Source organism: Uloborus diversus, chromosome 2, assembly GCF_026930045.1.
Source record: "Uloborus diversus isolate 005 chromosome 2, Udiv.v.3.1, whole genome shotgun sequence".
NCBI classification, from domain to species: Eukaryota; Metazoa; Arthropoda; class Arachnida; order Araneae; family Uloboridae; genus Uloborus; species Uloborus diversus.
In genome coordinates, this window is record NC_072732.1 from 103,012,732 (window position 1) to 103,032,743 (window position 20,012).

Consider the following 20,012-nt stretch of genomic DNA (forward strand, 5'->3'; position numbering starts at 1 on the left):
TAGCAACAATTCTCAATTTAATAAACAAATCTTCAAATTTGCTGCAAATCTCTACTATTACAATTTTTATCCTGCCAATTTCACATTTTATTATCTTAATTTGTTTCAAGAAAATCTTTTCTTCAACAAGGACAGATTTAGTTTCCACCCAAACAACTGCGATTTGGCAACAGTGTAACTGGGTAACTTTGATGATAAAGAGTGCTGAAATCCTTTCGACAGGAAGGTGCTTTTTGGATGCCCTGCCCCAGCGACCTGTTCGATTGGCGTGGCATCGGATTTTCGTCTCTGGCAAATGGATACCTAGACATAGACATTGTTGTCGACGAAATGTTTGAAATCATGTGGTATGTAATTTTTTTCTTTTTATTTTGCAGGTCAGAGCTGGGGGGTTGGTAATACATGACAGCATATTACTAATAAGCATACTATTTACATTTATAAAAATTAATTGCATATATACAAAAAATAAGCATATATAACGTTTGATAATTTTCCCTGCCTTCTATATTAAGCCTTATAAGTAACTACACATATTAGTTCGTTAATTCAAATACATATACTTTTACTTCTAATCAATTTTGCTGCATGTATGATACTGACCCGCACAGAAACCTTGCAGAATATTTAATATGCCAGCTGCTCCAGCTCTTCGTAAACGTAGCAGCAGTTTAATACCCATGATTTCATCAATTCTTGTTTTCAATGTTCCTAGTTTATTTTTTTAACGTTCCATGTTCATTTTTGTTGTTGTTATTGTTGTTTATCTTCGTTGTTACATACACTTATTTCTGTGCTACCCGTGTATGTGAAACTACACACTTTACTATATATATATAATATATATATATATAATATATATATATATATATATATATATATATATATATTCCAAAATAAAAAATAAAGTTTAGCTAATATGTCTTCCTTGCATTAAGCACATTCTTTTTCTCTTAAAAAAAAAAGGTTTTTTGTTGAAAAAAATATGTTTTTTGTCTGATTTCCTTTTCTGATGATATAAAAAACCCTCTTTCAGAGAAAAAAAAAGTTTATTCACCATTGTTTATACTTTTTATGTGTCGATTAACATACGATGTTTGAAACCGGTAAAAATTTTCTATTTTAGTTTCCGATCGATATAATTTATTCGCTTTCTTCTTTTAAGTATTGATATATATCTGTCAAATTCGACAACTTTTAAAGGAGTTCTATTTCAATTGTCATCAATCACAGACGTTAAAAAAATCTCGCTCTGTTCTGTGATTTAACTCTAAAACACCTCATATTTCTTTTAGGCAGAAGAAAGATATTACTCTATTATCTCAAATCGTCTGTCTCACGATATTTTAAGTTTTGCTCTTTCGAAAAAAAGTTTTGATTTCCCAAAGGAATTTTATCGTATGGCTGGAATATTGAACTATTTAGAAGATAAATGGTCAAAAAATGTCAAAATTCTTTATTTTACTTAATGTGATTTGAAAAACGTTTAAAGGAAAAATGAACAACGAATGATTTTGAATGAATATGCTTAGTGCTTTAGAGAAACTATTTTTTATTCACACACTTTTCCTAGATAAATGATTTTAAAAGGAAAAATGTGGTATTTATAATTAAAAATATTCAATTAAAGCTTTAATGATATGGAAATAAGTGAAAAAACTGATGTTTTCAAGTAATTTATTCTTTTTTCATTATATGGTTCCCTTTTGTTTAAAAAAGTGAAAAAAAAAAATGAATTTAATTTTCTCTTTGCCCTTCCCCCCCACCCCAAAAAAGCAGTCTTTTTTTAGTAAAAGGAAATAAAATAAGCAGTAATTTCATCTCCAAAAGTAGGCTTAGAGTTAAGAACGTAGCAGTTGAATTCAAATTTTTAGAAGAGAAAGAGTGATAATTTATTAGGATTGAAAATTAAATGCGCAATACATTTTATTATTATCTCTCCTGCAAAAAAATAAGTAGTTGAGAAAGTTTTTTTTTTTTTTTTTTGCCCGAAATTTGTCGAACCTATATATATATATATATATACTATATATATATATATAGTATATATATATATATATATAATATATATATATATATATATATATTATATATATATATATTAATATATATATATCCTAAATATAATTTGAAAGACATTGAAAAAATTTAAGAATAAATACTAAAGTTTCTCCCTTTTGATGGTTCTCCTGAATAAGCTTTCGTTTATTATTTCCCAGGTATGTTTTCTCGTTCAATTTTTCTCCAAGGCTCTCGGAGAGGATAGCAAGTTATTGGAACCTTCCCTCTTGCTAAACAGAATGGGCCTTGTGATTTTAGGGACCGATCATCCCCTTTAGAAAGTGTCGGTCCCTGGTTCACCTTTTTTCATTTTTATGTTCTTGTGTTTTGCATCTTTAATTTTATTTATATTGTTTATATATATATATTATATATAATATATATATATATATTAATATATATATATTATAATATATATATATAATATATATATATATACACACACAACTCTGTCATAAATAGTTTAATCGTTATGTAGTTTTGTCCCTCAAAATCTTGTTTTAATGTGCATAATCAATCTATTCGTTGAACACAAATCGTTCGTTGAATCTCTCATATTTCAAGAAAAAATAAGTTTGTACTACGCAAGAAACGTAAAATCAATAAAACTCGTATTTCAGCCCTTTAAATCGGTTTGGTGTTTGCATTCCTTATGAATGCAATTAATACTGGTGGAATACTAGAAGTCACGTATTTAAATAATTGACGCAGTAATAAGCTTTTATGAGACCAGGAGTTTAATTCGTAACAACTGCAGAAACCTATAAAATTATTTTCCGCTATTCAAATTAAAGGATGATTTCATGTTTTCAAAAATTATGATCAAACTTACTCCCTTCTCCCTCCCTTTAACTTGACAACCGGTGAAACAAAGCATTTATTTTATTATTTTTTTTTAACTTATGTCCTTTTAAAAGAGATGATTAAGAAAATATTGCGCAGTTATAAATTAACGACAAATTGTTAAGATTATTAGCAGTCATCAGTTGCCTCGTGCATTATGAGGTTTTAAATCCAAATTCCTAAATTTATGGATTAGCATATAAAATTTTTAATGTCTCGTAGCGACTGATTTAGTTGTGAGTTACTTTTAGGGCGATTCTTGAAAAAATGTAACGTCCGTAACGCTAAGTTTTTTTATTTTTTTCCAGCTAACCAAAGCCTTCAAAACATAATGCTGTTGGGGAATAAAACACGCTTTAATATACTATCAAAGCACAACAGTTAATCCCATATTCATTAAATAGTTACTTAAAGATAAAAACTTAGCGTTACGCACGATACATTTTTTTTTCGAGAATCGTCCTTTCTTAAATCTTTCCTTCCCATTTTATTATTTTTTCTTTTGTTCAAGAAATGTATTTTTTTTGTCTTCGCTTACAGCATATGCCATTCGATCTAAACTTTTTTTTCCACTCATGTTTAGTCACATACCTCATTCCAATTTCTTCCTCTATATTTTGCGAATGGTACTTCAAAAAGGTTTATGTCATTATTCCTGGCAGCCTGTCAGGAAATGACGGATTGCTTCACGTAATTTTACCTCAACGTCGACATCATTTGAGGAAAACTTGATGCGTGTCTTTTATTTTCCAAAACAAATTACTTTTTTTCTTTACTTGAGACAAACAAAAAATTTACTCTTTCAAGCAAATATTTTAATGCTCAAATAAAGAGATTAAATATCTATCATACATAAAGCAAAAAAAATAGCATCATTTATATGAAAAGATATTCTTTTTGGTAAGGAATTCTTAAGGTTACGTAGCATCTAAACGTAGAAGTTAAAAACCAAACTATAAAAAACTCCCTTTAGTAGAAAAATGAACTAAAACGGTTTTAAAAAAATCTTTGGTTGACTAGTATATAAAAGGAATTGACCAAACACTTAATTTTACTGTAATAGAAAAAAAGCGTGGGGGCTGCCTATTTACATTTTTGCATGGATAACAAGTGGAAGAAATTTAAGACAACTGATAATAAGAAGCCCCCCCCACGCTTTTTCTCTATTACAGTAAAATTAAGTGTTTGGTCAATTACTTCATATATTTGTCATCCAAAAATTATTTTTAACTTTTTAATTCATTTTGCTACTAAAGCGTGTTTTTTTTTAACTATATTTTTTTAAAAATGGAATGTATCTTAGTATTCTATTGCATTATGTGCATCAGACATTTTGAATGCTTTCTGGTAAATTCATGTGCAAAACATTATTGCACGCCGCAGCTCTGATTTGTACGTTGTAAGTAATTCTAATAAGCCACCTGGTTATTTGTCCAAAGGAAAGTTAGACCCACAAACATAGTTAAGTTAATAAAAGAGTATTAATTAGAATAAACTAATAAACGTATCGTTAATAAATTAATTTGATTATAGAATATTACATTTTCATCGGGTTTGAGGTTGCTTTCCAAATTTAAAAAGAATCCGATCACAAAAAGTGGGCGAAAATTGAGTTGCAAGATTATAAATTAAATTTCGGCTAATTATTCCTGGAGGTGGACGCTAGTGAAGACCCGCATCTTAGACCGCTCGGCCACAAACGCTCATAAAGTGGTGGAATATACTAGCAGTAATAAGTCACTAGCTCTTAATCCAAAGGAGAGTTACTCACAAACATACAAGTGAAGCTAATAAAAACGTGTTAAAAAGATAAAGACTCATTGGAATTCATGGTGTTTTTATTTCTTTTGTTGCTTTTTTTTACATATATAGCGTAATTAAGGGTAATCTTCGTTACTGGGTTTTCATATTTTGTTAAGTTATCTGAATGATAAAAATCTGGATATGTTTGATCTCATTATATTGTTGGAACTACATTTTAATGAATATCATACATTTTCGTTCAATATGCACCCAAAGGGTTTTCAAATATATATAATGGTTAAATAGCAATAAACCTAAAGCGTTTTATAACGGCTGCAAGAACTTGAAATACGTTTAACTTTTTTTTTCTGTAAAATATCTGAACAGTAACTAACGACTGAAAAATCTCTAAACGAAGAAAAAAATATATAATTTAAGAAAATTTCTTTCTTTATTCTTGGGGGAAGGGAAGATGCTAAGTCTGAAAAATAATTACTTTACTAGATAGAGTTTTGTACACAATTCTAGTAGTGGAAAAAATCCTCATCTGAAAAACTGTGAGTTAAAACTATTGCCTTCGAATTAATGCGTTATTTTATATTTTCATCTCTTGCAAGTTTTTTGAATTCTTATTTCTCTATTGTGTTACTGTTTATTTATTTATTCTTTTATTAAGTTATTTTTGATTTTTATGTGTTTGGTTTTAATACGTTTTAAGTACGGCAACAACATATTTTATTTTGCACGTCTAATATTTTAAGCTATGAATATTTTGTTTAATTACGCAATTTATAATTTTATTTACTTGCTTTAAAAAAATCCAACTATTTTTTTACAAACTTTATTTGAAGTACACATGCTGTAGTTTAATATTTAAATTAATTTTAACTTCAAACTACAGAACACTTAGTCACAGTAGTAAACAACGTTGATAAAGCCGAAATTGGCAACTGATTGCAGACACATGTTTCGGAGTTTCAAGAAATCTCTTTCCCCTTTTCGAATTGGTTACAAGTCAGAAGCTCACATTGCATTGGTAAAAAATAGTACCTTAAAACCCTGAAACACGTGTCTGTAATCGGTTGCTAGTTTGTGCTTTATTAACCTTGTTTACTACTGTTATTTTGATGCACTCAAGGTTTTTTTTTTTTTTTTCATTTCGTACAAAACATTTACTCTCTTAGGTATCCAAAACAAGCATTTAAAAGCACTCCATGTGTATTTTTATGTTATTTTGTAGCAGAAGAAGGAGTAACGAAATTTGAGGTGCACCAAACAACTGTTAAGACAGACATGCAAAGTGATGAAAATTCGGGAGAAGAAGGAGATGTGAGCAACACAAATTTAGAGGGAGATCAAAAAGTCATCGGATTTCTCACTGAATGGGTGTCGGCATACAACTTTATCAAAGGTATATGTTTGTAATTAAACAAAAAACTACACAGCACAGACCTATACATACACGCATCTGTATATGTTGCCGTTAAAGAATGAAATCCGTTAATTCATTGAATAACTTTCTATTTCGTGAAATAACTAGGCAAAAGTCAGTTAAAGTATATGAAATCATTAAAATCTACTGTATTTCATTTAAGGGATTACAGTACTCAAAAGTGATCAAACGTTAAAAAAAAATACAAATAAAAAAATGCTTATTTTAAAACTAAAAATTATTTCGAACAAAAAAAAAAGTTCATCGCTTAAGTTCAAATATTTAAAAAGTTATGAGTGGCTTTAGGTCCTGCTCGATATGTGCTGTTATGCAAAAGAAAAACTTTAAATTGTTGTTTCTCAATGATCTTTTTTGTGTTTTCATGTCTTTGGAATCCCTAAGGATTCTTTTCTACTTAAGATAAAGCTTAAAAGTATTAGTTTTTACAGTCAGGATAATATGTTTAACAAAAGTCTGCATTGGATAAGCATTTTAAAAATTATTCAAATGTTTAGAGCATGTTATACCTTTCGAAACAAAAATTTAAAAAAAAAATAAGATTTTTTACATAATTAAAAACAGACAATTTTCGAATAAATATATAAGCAACTGAATGCACCGATTTTTAGAGATGATTATTGTGATCGCTTAGCTAAAAGATTTTTTTTTTAAATAAGCGCAAAAACAAAACATCCTTAAAGACTTGAAAAATTTGAAATTTTCCTAAATTTTTTGAATTTTTAAGAAATGTGGGCAATATTTTCAAATTTTGAAAATACATTATTGATTGCGAAATAAGTGCGCATGTAATAGTTTCAAAGAAAAACAAAATTAACTTAAATTGGAAAAAAAAAAAACATGTTCTAAAGGTAATGTGACCCCTTAATAACAGTTACTTGATCGTTTAAGTGTGAAATACAACACCTGAGTTGGGGCCTGCCTTATTATAGCTAAAGCCGTCTGAGTAGCAGAATAAAGTAGCGACGCGTCCGCCATCTTGGGGGCGAAACAACGCTTTGTTCCAACGTATCCTATCGTGAAGTAGCGTGTTTTGCTTCTTGATTGTGATTTCTTATTAAACCGTTGTTAATCCACAATCAAGAAACGAAACACGTTACTTCATTACAGCAGACACAGGAAGAAAGTGGCATTTAACCCCAAGATGGTGGAGGTGTCGCTACGTAAGCGAAGATCCGGGGTTTTAGTTACAGATAGAGTTTCCAATACCGAAATCCCGATCTTGAATCCCGCATACTATTTTGCGGGATTGGGAGCAAAATCCTGCAAGATTTTCAAACCTGCGCAAGGATTTTAAATGCAAACGTTTTTCAAATTTTATGGCTCGTAAAACAAATATTTTCACGAGCATCATCTGTAGTTGGAATCACCTTCCATCTGCAAGAAGAGCAAGGAAAACTATGTGTCACACATGATGAACGCTGTATTTACCGTTTGAGAACGCAATAAAAATGGAGTTTATTTTTCGGAGAATGAATTGGTATTTTCATTGGAGGTTTCAGTTTTCATACGTTCAGCAATTGAGAAAATGCGTGAAAATTATAAACGTTTTCATAAACCAGTCACTATTTTTTCTAAAGTGCAATTTTCTGTGTCTTTCAAATTTTTGAGAACGTTTATTGCACATTGCAAATCCCGCTGGAGTAGGCTTAATGCACTGTTGAAACGCTTCTGAAACCTTTAACCTACTAAAAGTCAGCAATATTTTTCTTTGAAGGAAAAAGCAATGAAAAGCCTGACATTATTTATGCTCTCTAACCTGTAGAAAGAGCCTACCGATACTTTTGTCGACGTGAAGCTAATATTACAAATGTTGGGTGGTACCTTGAAAATCATGATGGGTGAGTGAACTGAGCAATCTGCAATATTCTGCACGGCTCTAAAAGAGGCGACGAAACTTGTATAAAATGCAGGTTGACTTTCAAGACAGTGCATTACCTTAAGCTGCTAAAGTTTTTAAAGGTATCTTTAAAGTAAGATGTAAAATTAGCTAAGTTATCCAAAAACTTTTACTGAAACTGCGATTTGGTGAAACCAGTCAGCGTTCATCCCTCCTGTAGTTGGGCAGTAACTGGGGCAGTAACTTGCTTGTAACTTTTTTGGATTTAGTTCCCGAGCAAGAGTTTGTAATTGATAATTGGTTAGATGATCCACTAAAGTTCGGAGTTGTTCATCTGTTAAGTTCTCTGCTAAAGTCTGCAACTGGTTTGAGCTCAGCTCAGGAATTATTTTTTTGCAGTTGCTCATTCGTTAAATTCTGTGCAACAAATTTAACATTGAATCAAATGCACTGATACAATGACCAACGTAAATAAATCAGTAAGGAAATTCTCAATGCAAGTTAAATTTGATAAAACAATACATAAATCGTATACATAGTAACATAAAAGACATAGTTTTTGTCCAAAATTTGCAGTTCTGAAGAAAAAAAAAAGGTGATTCCCCCCCCCCCATAAGAAAAGAAAAATACATTTTAAAAGGTGTTAAAGTTTATGGAGATCTATTGCTAACTGTTAACAATAATTTAATCTCAGTAAAACCAACTGCAGTGGAGCCACGACACGCATTTTCATCAAGCGCATTATTTTTTGTGCAAAAATCCTTCCCTATCCCATACAAGCGACGATTTATTAAGACGCATTGGACATATTTAGGCCACACTTTTTGCTCACTGGGGTGTGATTTTGTATTCTTTACAATTGGTGCACGAAATTCGAAAATACTATTAATTCACGTAACAAAAGCAATCCTTCATAAAAATCACAAATTTTTCTATTTGAAATTAAAATTTATTTATGTATTAGAAAAATATAGTCAATCCCGCGGGATCCCGGGGTTGCGCAGGACTAGCTTATTGCAATCCTCGAGTCCGCGGGATTTGAAACGCTAGCTATAGCTTCTTTGCAATGGCCCTTTCGTGCTTATGCTTCATTCCGCTGCTTCTAGCCGTAGTCTTTAAACGGTTATTTGTATCACCACAAAGAAATATCATCAGTTTTCCCTTATTTTACGTCAATTAATCATCCGCAGAGGTATAAAATTTATTTGCAAGCTATTTTAGCAACTTACGATCAATAAATTTATAAAATACCTTTATTTTATTTTATTTATTTTTTACTTTAACGGTTTATCATTAGTATGAAAATATTCATGTGTTATATATTTTAACTGACTTTTCTAGTTATTTCATAAAATGCCTTCATCAGTGAAATAACTTTATTATATACTGTAACGATAACATATACACTTTAGCACCACATATGAGTACATTCTGGACAAAGATAATTACCATATCGGCTTACAGATACCGTGCACAAAACATGAATTATTCGTTTTGTAATCCTCAAATTTCATTACAGCTATTGTTGCTACAAGGTCCGACTATTAATATCCAGGACTGACGTAACTGTAAAGGAACGAAAAGCCGGAAGGTGGCGCAAATGATTGCATATTGAAGAGCGTTTTCTTGCGCATGCTCAGTGCAATCGCGCCATTCTGAAGTAAGCGGTTCTCATGGTGAATTTAAACGTAGCTCTTCAATTCCTGTTGTCACCATAATGCGAACTTTTTCAATAGGGAAGTTTTCGATTTTTCAATTTTATTTTTATATGATAGAGTAACATGTATGAACATCATAGGTGAAAAAATTTTTGCGATACGATAAGTAGTTTTCTTAAAATTAATTTTTAAAGTTCAAGCTCTTGTGACGTCAAAGGGCATAGGAAGTGACGTCATCCCTTCTTCCGATAAGGGAGAAGCGAAGGTCACGCATTCGACTTCGAAGATGAAACGTAAAAGGCTTTCTCCTCGCATTTAACTCCTCGCGTTTCTGGAACATTAAACCTCTCATCCTCTCGAAAATATTCGAATATCTCATTGGTGTTACTTGAGGAAGATTATTTAGATTGTGCTTTAACGAATCCGGCCTCCATAGTGTGTTCAAAAGGATTATTGAATTTCTAAAAAATAAAAATATCAGCGCGCTCAAAATGTTCCTAGCGAAAACAAGGGATCTTCGGCGGAAGGCTGCCCATTCGCGCCCTGTGACGTAGGCTCGTGACGTTTCAGAAGCGCGCACTTTTGCGCGTGGATTTTTAAAAATTCATTAAAAATCAACCACGGTGTTTTAAAATTCGGCGATGGTGAATTTTTTAGTTTTGAGGGTCAATTAACAATATCCAATAGCCAAAATATGAACATTTAATAGGTTGCAACTTCCCTATTGCTTCCAGCGTGCGTACAGACTACGACCGATCTGTGTGTGGATCATCATCGACGCTTTTGCGCCCGTCCCACTCTAGCGCCATCTTCCGGCTTTTTGTTCTACTAAAATTACGTCAGTCCTGGAAATTAATAGCCGGACCTTGTATTTCACAGTCTATATTTTAGTTATAGGCTTTAAAAATGATATCTAATTGTACAATATGCTTATCTGCCATCAGTTTAGCACCAAACCCAATTGCTGCTAAAGTTTACGAAGCGAGGACGTTAAACGAAACTGTTAGGAGAGATTGATCTTCCTTAAATAGGTCAATTAAATATGCAAATACTACAAAATACACTTTTAATTTACATTAACGTGTAAATATGCTACTTTATGCAAGAAGGACAGCCTGATCAAAACGACGTGCGCCATAACCAGACCATTTGTGTATTTTGGTTCAGTGATTTTTACCGTTTGATCACAAGACATTAAAACTTACAAGAATATTAATGATAAGTTGCGATAGCATCAACAGACACACACAGACGCATTTTCTGCTCTTGATGTATGTTTTCATTTTATTTATTTTAATCATTCTATTTTTTCTGTTTTATTTATTTATTTTTTTATGATTATTGTTTTTTTTTTATATTTTAAATATTTACAATTGAATGTAGCTGTTAAAAGAGTGAGTGGCATGGCATTTCCTCCTTGTCTTAGAAGTAGATTAACAAAAGGTAGATAATACTAATTGAAGACATTTTTTAGACCTTTATGATTTCTCAAGAGCTGCCCTTATCATTAATTCTTTTTTTTTTAAAGTGTTGATTAATCTTAATTCATCATGTTTCTTGTTAAAGCTGCTATGCTGTTCAAAATCAGAATTAACAACTAATAAGCTTTAATTCAATATAAAAAATATTAACATATCTTGTGGATGAATGTTTGTTTTTATCTGTACGTCGAGTTTTCAATTGACAATGTGAAATGAGAAACGCATTTACGAAGCATCCATTTCGTATTTATTTTACACATAGAAAAATCTTGCAAAACCTTTCTAGTAATTCAGAAAGTGAACACGCGTGATGGTATATTCTTTAGAAAGAAGGAAAACCAATTGCAGTTTTCCTTTTGAAAACGAGGACGTATATTTTTTATAATTCATCGATGCTACTAACACATGAACAAAAAAGGTATTTGCATGCTATCTAAAAACATAGATACACTGCATATTTCTCTTTTTTATCTCTCTTTTTTAAAAACTTTTTTTCTAGAATTTTTAAACGATTTTACCGAAATATTTTTCTTATGAGCAACCAAATCATATTTATTTTAGCAGAAAGATAATATTCTGCAAATGTTTGTTTTTGAGAATCAACTCTGCTGACTTCGATTTCTCGTTTGAGAATAGCTTCACAGTATATTAATAAACTTTTACGATACCTCAAATGTGGGGCACTGTAGCAAGCCACCTTTAATTTTTAAATTAAAACATCTGTTTGACTAGCATTGGACAACACTGACTTTTCATCTTCTCTTATCTTAAAAATGGAAATTTTTTCTTTGGAGTCAATATTACTGCCTTATTGAGAAAATATCGTCTGTTTTCTAAAACCTGTAAATATTTAATGTACAAAATTGATTTTTCCGAGCAGAAACTTATCAAAATGAAATCTTCCAATAAGTTTTAAGCTTAATACATGACTCAAATTCGATATTTTAATAAAATTTGATTTTAATTTTCCTAATTGGAAGACAAATATTGAAATATCTTTGGTTGGCTGAAGTTATTAAATGAAAATTTAACTATCCATTTCCTGAAATATGCAAAACCGCCTTGAACGCCGTTTTTTCTTAATTATGCAGAATAAAAAAAATCCAGTTGTGTAAATGTGACCTGTGGCACTGTAAAAGTTTAGCACAACATTAGTTTAAATGTAACCCCCTAAAGCGTGTCGTATTAATTTTGTTCGCAGAAATTCTGGGGAAATTGGGTAAATTATTTCTTTTTTACAGATGCATCCCTCCCCCTTTCCTGAAATATCAGTATTTGAATTAATTTTGTCAAGCAACGCTAATTGAAAGCCACGGGTTGACGTTATTTTTTCTCCCGTTGGAGTTAGAAGCAGCTTGGTTCGAATACCAGCAATTGACCTGTTTCGTGTAAAACTGGCATGAAGGTTTATTGGCTTGGATGTGACATTGCTTTTTTTTTTTTTCAAAAACTACTTCATATGGTTATGAACAAGGGTATAAGTACATGTTGCAGCTTTTAAGCAATGTGATACATGTTTTGTTTCAAAGGAACACGCGTTTTTAGGCATTCTATTGTTATCATCTATTCATCCATTTAAACATTTTACTGCGTTTTGAAGCCTTAATTTGCCGATACAAACACCGGTTCAATCCGTAACTATGAATTCTACGAGTATGGTTACCGAAGAATGGACTATACCGAAGTAATAAAATAATGAAGATGATAGAACAAAAAGTAATATGTGCTATATAATTGCATATACTAAACCCCTCACCGATATGTCTTGTGTTCCCACTTTCTTGGTGCACCAGCCGTTAATGAAGAAAGTAATAACGCAAGATAAAACTTTGAAAGGAAAAAAAAAGAGAAATGAAACGGGAAAGCATTTAATAAGATTGCGAATGCTTTAAAAGTGTTGATACTTGTATCACCAATGAAGATCAACGCATCAATATTGCAATTCCAGGACAGGAATGAATTTCAAATGATATCTGCAACGGTTACATCAATATTATGGTAGAGTGAAACAGGTCGAAAAATAAATTTGGCAGCCTCTAATGGAATAGAATTTAAAAATTGCCGCTGATTTTATTCAGAAGTTTACAATTTTTGTATATCATTGAATATAAACGTCAATACTGATTTAGTAACACTGCGTGACAAAAGTTTACTTTTTTTTTTCTATAACATTGAGCTGATTTAATGTCAAATAGCTAATTTATGTCAAATTTGTTCTGCTAAACATAGATATATAAACAAAATTCTTGTAGCACGTACCATTCTAAAGGTATTACAAATTTCCATAAATGGCTAAAAACAGATCTTTGAATCAAATCTAAATATGTTTATCTACTTATATTTTGAATCTTAATGCAAATATAGTAATTATACAGGGTATTCCGTTTGAACCGTTCTTTATTTTCGCAGCTGTTAGTCCTAGATGTATACTTTCAATTGGAAAAATGTTCAAAATCATATACACAGTTAGGATATTAAAAGTTTGAAGCAAAAATTTAAATTAGTCAAAAAATACGAAATTTTTTATACGGGCCCCAAGTCCCCTGACTTATCTTTAGGGAAATATTCTCTATTGAAAAGTAATTCCAATACAAAATGTTTGAAATTAGTACGACCAATATTCACCGAGATATGAAACGCAGCGTTTTGTGACTTAGACCACTTTTCACTCGCCGTCAATAACACATTTTGGGGGAAAATACAGCTGTGAACAAGGGTTTAAAATTACAGGTGTGCATAGAGTGTGTTTTTTCAAATTGTTCGAGGTTTTGTATTGCATTTTTGTGTATCACGGCATAGCATTTGCATTTATTTTTGAATAGAAATGGAAAATATAAGTACCTTTTTTTTCTTACTTTGAGAACCTGTCTTTCTTCGGAAAGGGCGATAAGTTCAATCTCATCTTCTGTATGGTCCCTTAAAACTTTGAAATGGAATATCTCTGAGTTTTGGTGCACAAATGTCAAGATTTTTGTGTCCGTTATAGTTTTAAATGGAGATTATTTCCCTAAATACAAGTTAGGGGATCTGGAGCCCGTATAAAATACTGAATTCTGTATTTTTTGATTAACTTTTATTTTCAATTCAAGCTTTCGCTATCTTAACTCTGCATCTGATTTTGAACATTTTTGCAACTGGAAGTATACATCTAGGACTTACGGTTGCCAAAATAGAGGTCTTGCAGGTTAAAACGAAACACCTTGTATACACTTATACATACAGTGTGACACATACATGTTATGAAAGAAAACGATGAAAAATTTACTGTTGGTTTCTAATTTAAGAAAAAGATTTATCTCCCAACATTTTTGTATTCCATTTTCCTTGGTAACGTTCATCTATACGTTTAATACAGGGGCGCCGACTTGCAAAAATCATTGGGGGGGCTGGCCCAGTCATCACCGGGGGTTTAGGGGGTTATGTAATCCCATGGAGGTTCCCCCCCCCCAAATAAAGGTCGATTGTTATGCCTTGAAAATGCCAATTTACATATTTTCTGGTGTGTATAATTTAAAAAACAAACAGTATGTGGCATGGCGTTTTCAAAGTAAAACAATCCAAAAATTGGTCTACAAATTTTTCTGATTCAACTAGATCATGTCACTTGTCTTAGTAGGAGACATTTTTTTGTTCTATTTTATGGGGAGTCATGCAGTGGACGCCGACTTAAAAAATATCGGGGGAAAGGGGGCATGCCACAGGACATTTTCTAAATTTGAGATGAAAAATAGTGAATTTTAAAGTTTTTTTAAAATCATATAATCAACATTAGAACCTCGAAAACTCGACAAGCCCGATACATATTTTTTGGCTTCGAAAAACGGAAGAAATAAATACAAACACACACAGTATTTTTGTAAAAAGGAAATTTAATTTACGCATGCTTTTTAAGACCAGTTGTTTTTACATTAGTGACATCGGCTAACATATTCAAGTGTAAACGCAGTCTTTCAATGTCTAGGTCATTTTTGAAAAACTCAGTTGATTTTTCAAAATGTTCTCTTCTCTTTCATCTCTGTTTAATAAAAGCAAGCACTCTTGTTCAACTGCAATGACCTGTGTGCGTCCAGTTGATGTAAATCGCCCAATAATGCAAAATTGCACCATTTTACAAACCTCAATGTATATTGCCTTGTAGTACAGTCAACTCCCGTCTTACGCGAGGGATGCATTCCAAGACCTCTCACGTAGGTCGAATTTTCGCGTTGTGGAAAAGGGTATGTGTAAAATTTTTTATAAACGTACCCAATTATTTTAGACACTTGTAAACACCCCCTCAAACTGTTAAAAACCATCTCTTAACTAACTGTACATTACTGTCTCTTACATAAAGAACTGAATGTTTACTTGTATTTAAAAAAAAAACGTTTTATTCAACATAAAATACTGCTACGATGTACAAAATCAATGATTAATGGGAAAGAAAGAAAAAATAAACCGGTATACGGTAGACACAGTATATAGTAAGAAAAGCAAATGCATCTTTAGTTGTACTGTACAGTCGATCAATTAATGATATTCGAACACAATACATGAGCAGTTTCCATTTTCATAAATTTTTGCAAGACACTACTCGGTGATTTTTTACGGATTTCCTTTTTTTGACTTGTATGTACGGAAGAATCACTCATACCTAATTCTCGTGCTACCTTCAACGCATTTTTTAGTTGACCATCAGCTTTTCAAGAAGCTCTAGCTTTTCTTTAATTGTCATGAAACTTTCTCTTTTTATCTTCACAAACTTTAGATGAAACAACGCTCTTAGGTGTCATTATATTTCATTAACTTTCGCATTTAAAATGAAAAGGGAACTTCTACTCTCAGTGATGGTAAAAGGATAAAGATACATTCATGAAAAAAAATTTTTTAGTAACCAATAACAAAGCTGATACGAACACACCACGATTCCCTTCCGAGAATTTTCGTGTTGCGGTGAGGAATTCGCGTTAGGTCTGAATACTGGAGAAAAAATCGTGTTTATAGCTATTTCGCATAAGTAGCGCGAGTCAAATGTTTTCCTTTGGATTTTGAAAGTGTGCGGCGAGCTGCCTTCATTGTTTTGATACTTCTTTGGTACACGTCGATTCCGAGGAAGGGAAGGATCATCATTTTGTGAAGGTTTTCTTTTAAACACGATTCCCAAAAGTATTCAAAACTATCACGCCTCCCATTTTATATACAAATCAAACTCTCATATATATTTTTCCAGGTCAGCAACACTTAGGTGAGCGCGCCGCAGCGCTGCCCACCGGCAACAGACTTGACCCGTAAGTTCGCGCACTGGGACAAATTTTTACAGTACTCACAGCACTGTAACACTATCATCATTCGCACCACTCGTTTTCAGTTAACCTGCTTACACAACCGTAATAATTATTTGTTTTAACTCATTACTGAATATATTTTACAAGGTAAACTATCTTCAAACAAGGAAAATAAAAGATAAATTTATGAATTTAGAAAGCATAATGTAACTTAGAATTTTCTTGATTTATTGGGGGAGCTCTGCCCCCTCAAAAATATTTTTGAGGGGGCTCGGGCCCCCTCAAGCCCCATGGAGTCGGCGCCACTGGTTTAATACCTTGATGAAAGTGTTCATCTTGCTCATGACTCACCATTGCAAGATTAGGAGGTAAAAAATCGAAGTGAAGATGCAAGAAATGTATTTATCCTTAACAACATTCTGCACCTCATCGTTTTAAATTTTTGCAACGAAGTTTTTTACTAAAAATTTGGCATATTTTGTTTTATTTTTACTGACTAAAATACCTCGCGCTTCCTCCTTTAGAGATAACCAAGCCGCTAACTCTATTTGGGTGAAATTTTCATCAAGGTCATTGTTCTACATAAGCTTTCTTATTTGTCGGCAACAAATAAGAACAAAATTTTTCGTCAAACCGAGTTTATATGTAAGAGTGGAAGAATCAGTTTCTTGCGGAAAAAGAGGTAAATTAAAAAAAAAAATAATTGTTGCCACTTCAAAAACTTACAGCGATTCCAATTGAAATAAAATATTCTATTGAACAATAACTGTGTCAAATTATATTGTTACGCGTTCAGTTCAACTTCAAAACTTTCGATGACGAACAGTTCTTGAGAAAAACACTGGAGATTTACTTACAACTATGTACAAGAAATATAGTTAACAACTGCTAAATTAACCATAGCAATTAGGCAAATATCGATTAACACCGTATACTCATCGGTCAACCCCGTATTTACATCAAAATACGCAAAAACACAGCGCAAGGCTAGAACGCACTTTCCAAAGCAAGAACTAAAACGAGACTAACTCATCCCGCCGTCGGCTGTGGCTATTTATAAATCCTAGAGAAGTTTCCACAAAATTCGAAACTCTTCTCGATGTTTTCTTTTTATTTCATTCACAAATCTTAGCGTTCAGAAATGGAGGGATCGTATACTTTATTCGAATATAAGGGTGCTGTATATTTATTACAAGAAACTATTTACAGATTAAAATACTACAATAATTTTCAGATGAAGAAGAATGGAATAAAAACAAAATTGAGCCAGATTACAACAAATTAATCATTAAAAATTACTATTTACAGAATTTGTAACAATATTTTTTACAGTACATACTAAAAGGCTGTTTTATATTTCTTTTAATTTCAATGCATTTGGAATTAAATTATTTTTATCACATTATAAGCTAGATGCATAAAAATTTCTTAGAGGCATGAGACTAAGAAACGCGACGAGTTAGGTACCCATATCATTTGGAAAGTTTGGTTGCAATTAAATAAGTAACTCAATATAAGTGATAGTATTCATGTTAGAAAATTCGTGTCACACAGTGTAATCTTTTCTAAAACGTTTGGCAAACGGCCTATCTAGAGAAGTAAAAATTTAGTTTTTACTTTTGAAAAAACAAATAAATAGTGTAAAAATCGATTTTTAATCAGTCGTAAATTTTTAAAAGCAAAAAGGCGTGGCCTCTGTACTTTTGGAAGTGAAGAAAAATTGTCCGCCCCTCCCGGGGGGGGGGGGCAATCCATCAATACCTTTGTGTTACATCGTTAGTGCCAATAACCATTCTTCTCGTTGGTATCTGGCCGCGAAGGAAAGGCAAGGGACTTCATATAACTAACAGAAACAGCTGAAAGCGCATATTTGGATTAAATTTCATAACAATTAATGTTAATAACTAATGAACACATGCAGTAATAAAAATGATAGGCAGCATAAAAAAAAGTTTTGCAATGAAATAATAAAAAAATAGTAATTTTATGTAAAAAAATAAATAAAAACGACCATCCCCTCCCTTTTTTTTCCTATTACAAAATCAAGCCTCTAAGTAAATGTTAAAATTTGATAATATTTTACACATGTATTGGTCTCACAAATATGCAATTTTTGACGGATATTCCAAAACGAGATCACAACGTTTTTTTTTCCTTTTTCCCGCTCCACCTTAGTGTACATCTTCTTCAAACGCTGAGATTTTAAATGCATAAGTGTAGAAGGAGCTAGACTAATGAAACAAAACGATGATTTTTCAAACTTAAATGGGAAAATTCTGTCAACCGCGGTTTACTAGTAACCGTTTTAGCGCAATTATACTCTGTTTTAAGCTTTTCTTGTAATTTCGCACATTTAACCCTAAATTTAAAAACTAATGTTTTCTTTCAGAAAACAAAGAAAAGTTCATTCTGTACCTGACTCTTAGTCTAAGTGTTGCTGTACTGGTCATTCTGGCAGTCCTCACGGCCAAGTTCTATCTCCGTCGTACCAGAAGACTTCGGGACGAGAAAGGACGTGGTGGAATCATGCCTTCAAAACCACCGCTCCCAGACACGCCTCCGAGTAGTGGCGGAGGCATTAGTCCTTTCGGTGAGGACTGCACAGAGCTAGAAAGATTCGATGACTCTGGCGTCGATGTAGTTCGTTTTGCAAGATCATCTCTAAGGAGGGCGCAACCAATAGAGGAAGACGATTGTAGTTTTCCTCGAGCGTCAGTCAGGGCACAGAACAACTATTACTATAGCTAACCACTTGCTGTGTTGGGGATTATGAAGAACCCCCGTTTGGTTACTGAATGAATTTACAATCACTTAATATGACTTATTTGGTTTTCACTTCCATCGGCTGAAGGACCGAATATGCCTTTGTTGTCCGGCCCTGTCATTGACCACCTTGCTCATGATGTTCGTTTTGTTTGACAAGAAGTTCTGAAGAAATAAATTCGAATGGTTCTAAACATACTCTGCCAAGCATCATTGGTTTAAAATGGAAACTAACAGAATTATCGCAGAGTAGTTTGTCTCATGAATGATTAAACCTCCACCTAAATTATGAATGCTTCAACACCATCATTTGAGGCATTATGAATGCTTGTATATTGACATGTTTTTCACAAATGATGACTACATTGACAAATTATTATTTTTCATTAAGGATTTTATATTTTATATTGACAAAAACTAATCGTAACATATGAAATGTTTAACATAGTGAGAAATGCGGAAGATTGCTGCGATCATTAATAGCTACTACAAGATGAATGGATATTGTTCGAAACATTTGTTTTGTCTAGGTTCTGTTCACTAAGCACTTTGGTGACTAAAAACGTATTCACAGCCTCGAGTTTTACTTAAGCTTGGAAAATACCTGTAAATCTAAATTCAAGCCATCAAAGCCGTCAGACTATAGTTTATCCCGAGGAATCTTGTGATTACTGATTTGAAAAATAGTCTTGTATAGTTTTATTTCCATTATTCCAAAAAAATAAAATTGCTTCATTTTGATTTAATTAACTTTTAGATTATTCAACTTCCTATAACTTTAAAAAAACTAACATTTAGTTGAATATTTTCAAACAAGAAAAAAACTTTAAGAATAACAATTATACTTTAAAAATAATCATAATATGTTTGGAAAGTTTGCAAAACTTCCTTACGGAACATCTTCACACT

At 32.1% G+C, this 20,012-nt stretch overlaps 1 protein-coding gene across 1 annotated transcript in view; it reads left to right on the forward strand.

Annotated features, from left to right (window-relative positions):
- The window catches only part of LOC129216459 (protein eva-1-like), a 92,703-nt gene extending 72,892 nt beyond the window's left edge, over nt 1–19,811 (forward strand). Inside the window, exons 6-7 of the mRNA XM_054850673.1 lie at nt 5,888–6,058; nt 18,730–19,811. Coding sequence (XP_054706648.1) covers nt 5,888–6,058; nt 18,730–19,088 — 530 coding nt within the window. The 3' untranslated portion in view covers nt 19,089–19,811. The remainder of the gene's footprint in view (nt 1–5,887; nt 6,059–18,729) is intronic.
- Nucleotides 19,812–20,012: the final 201 nt, after the last annotated feature.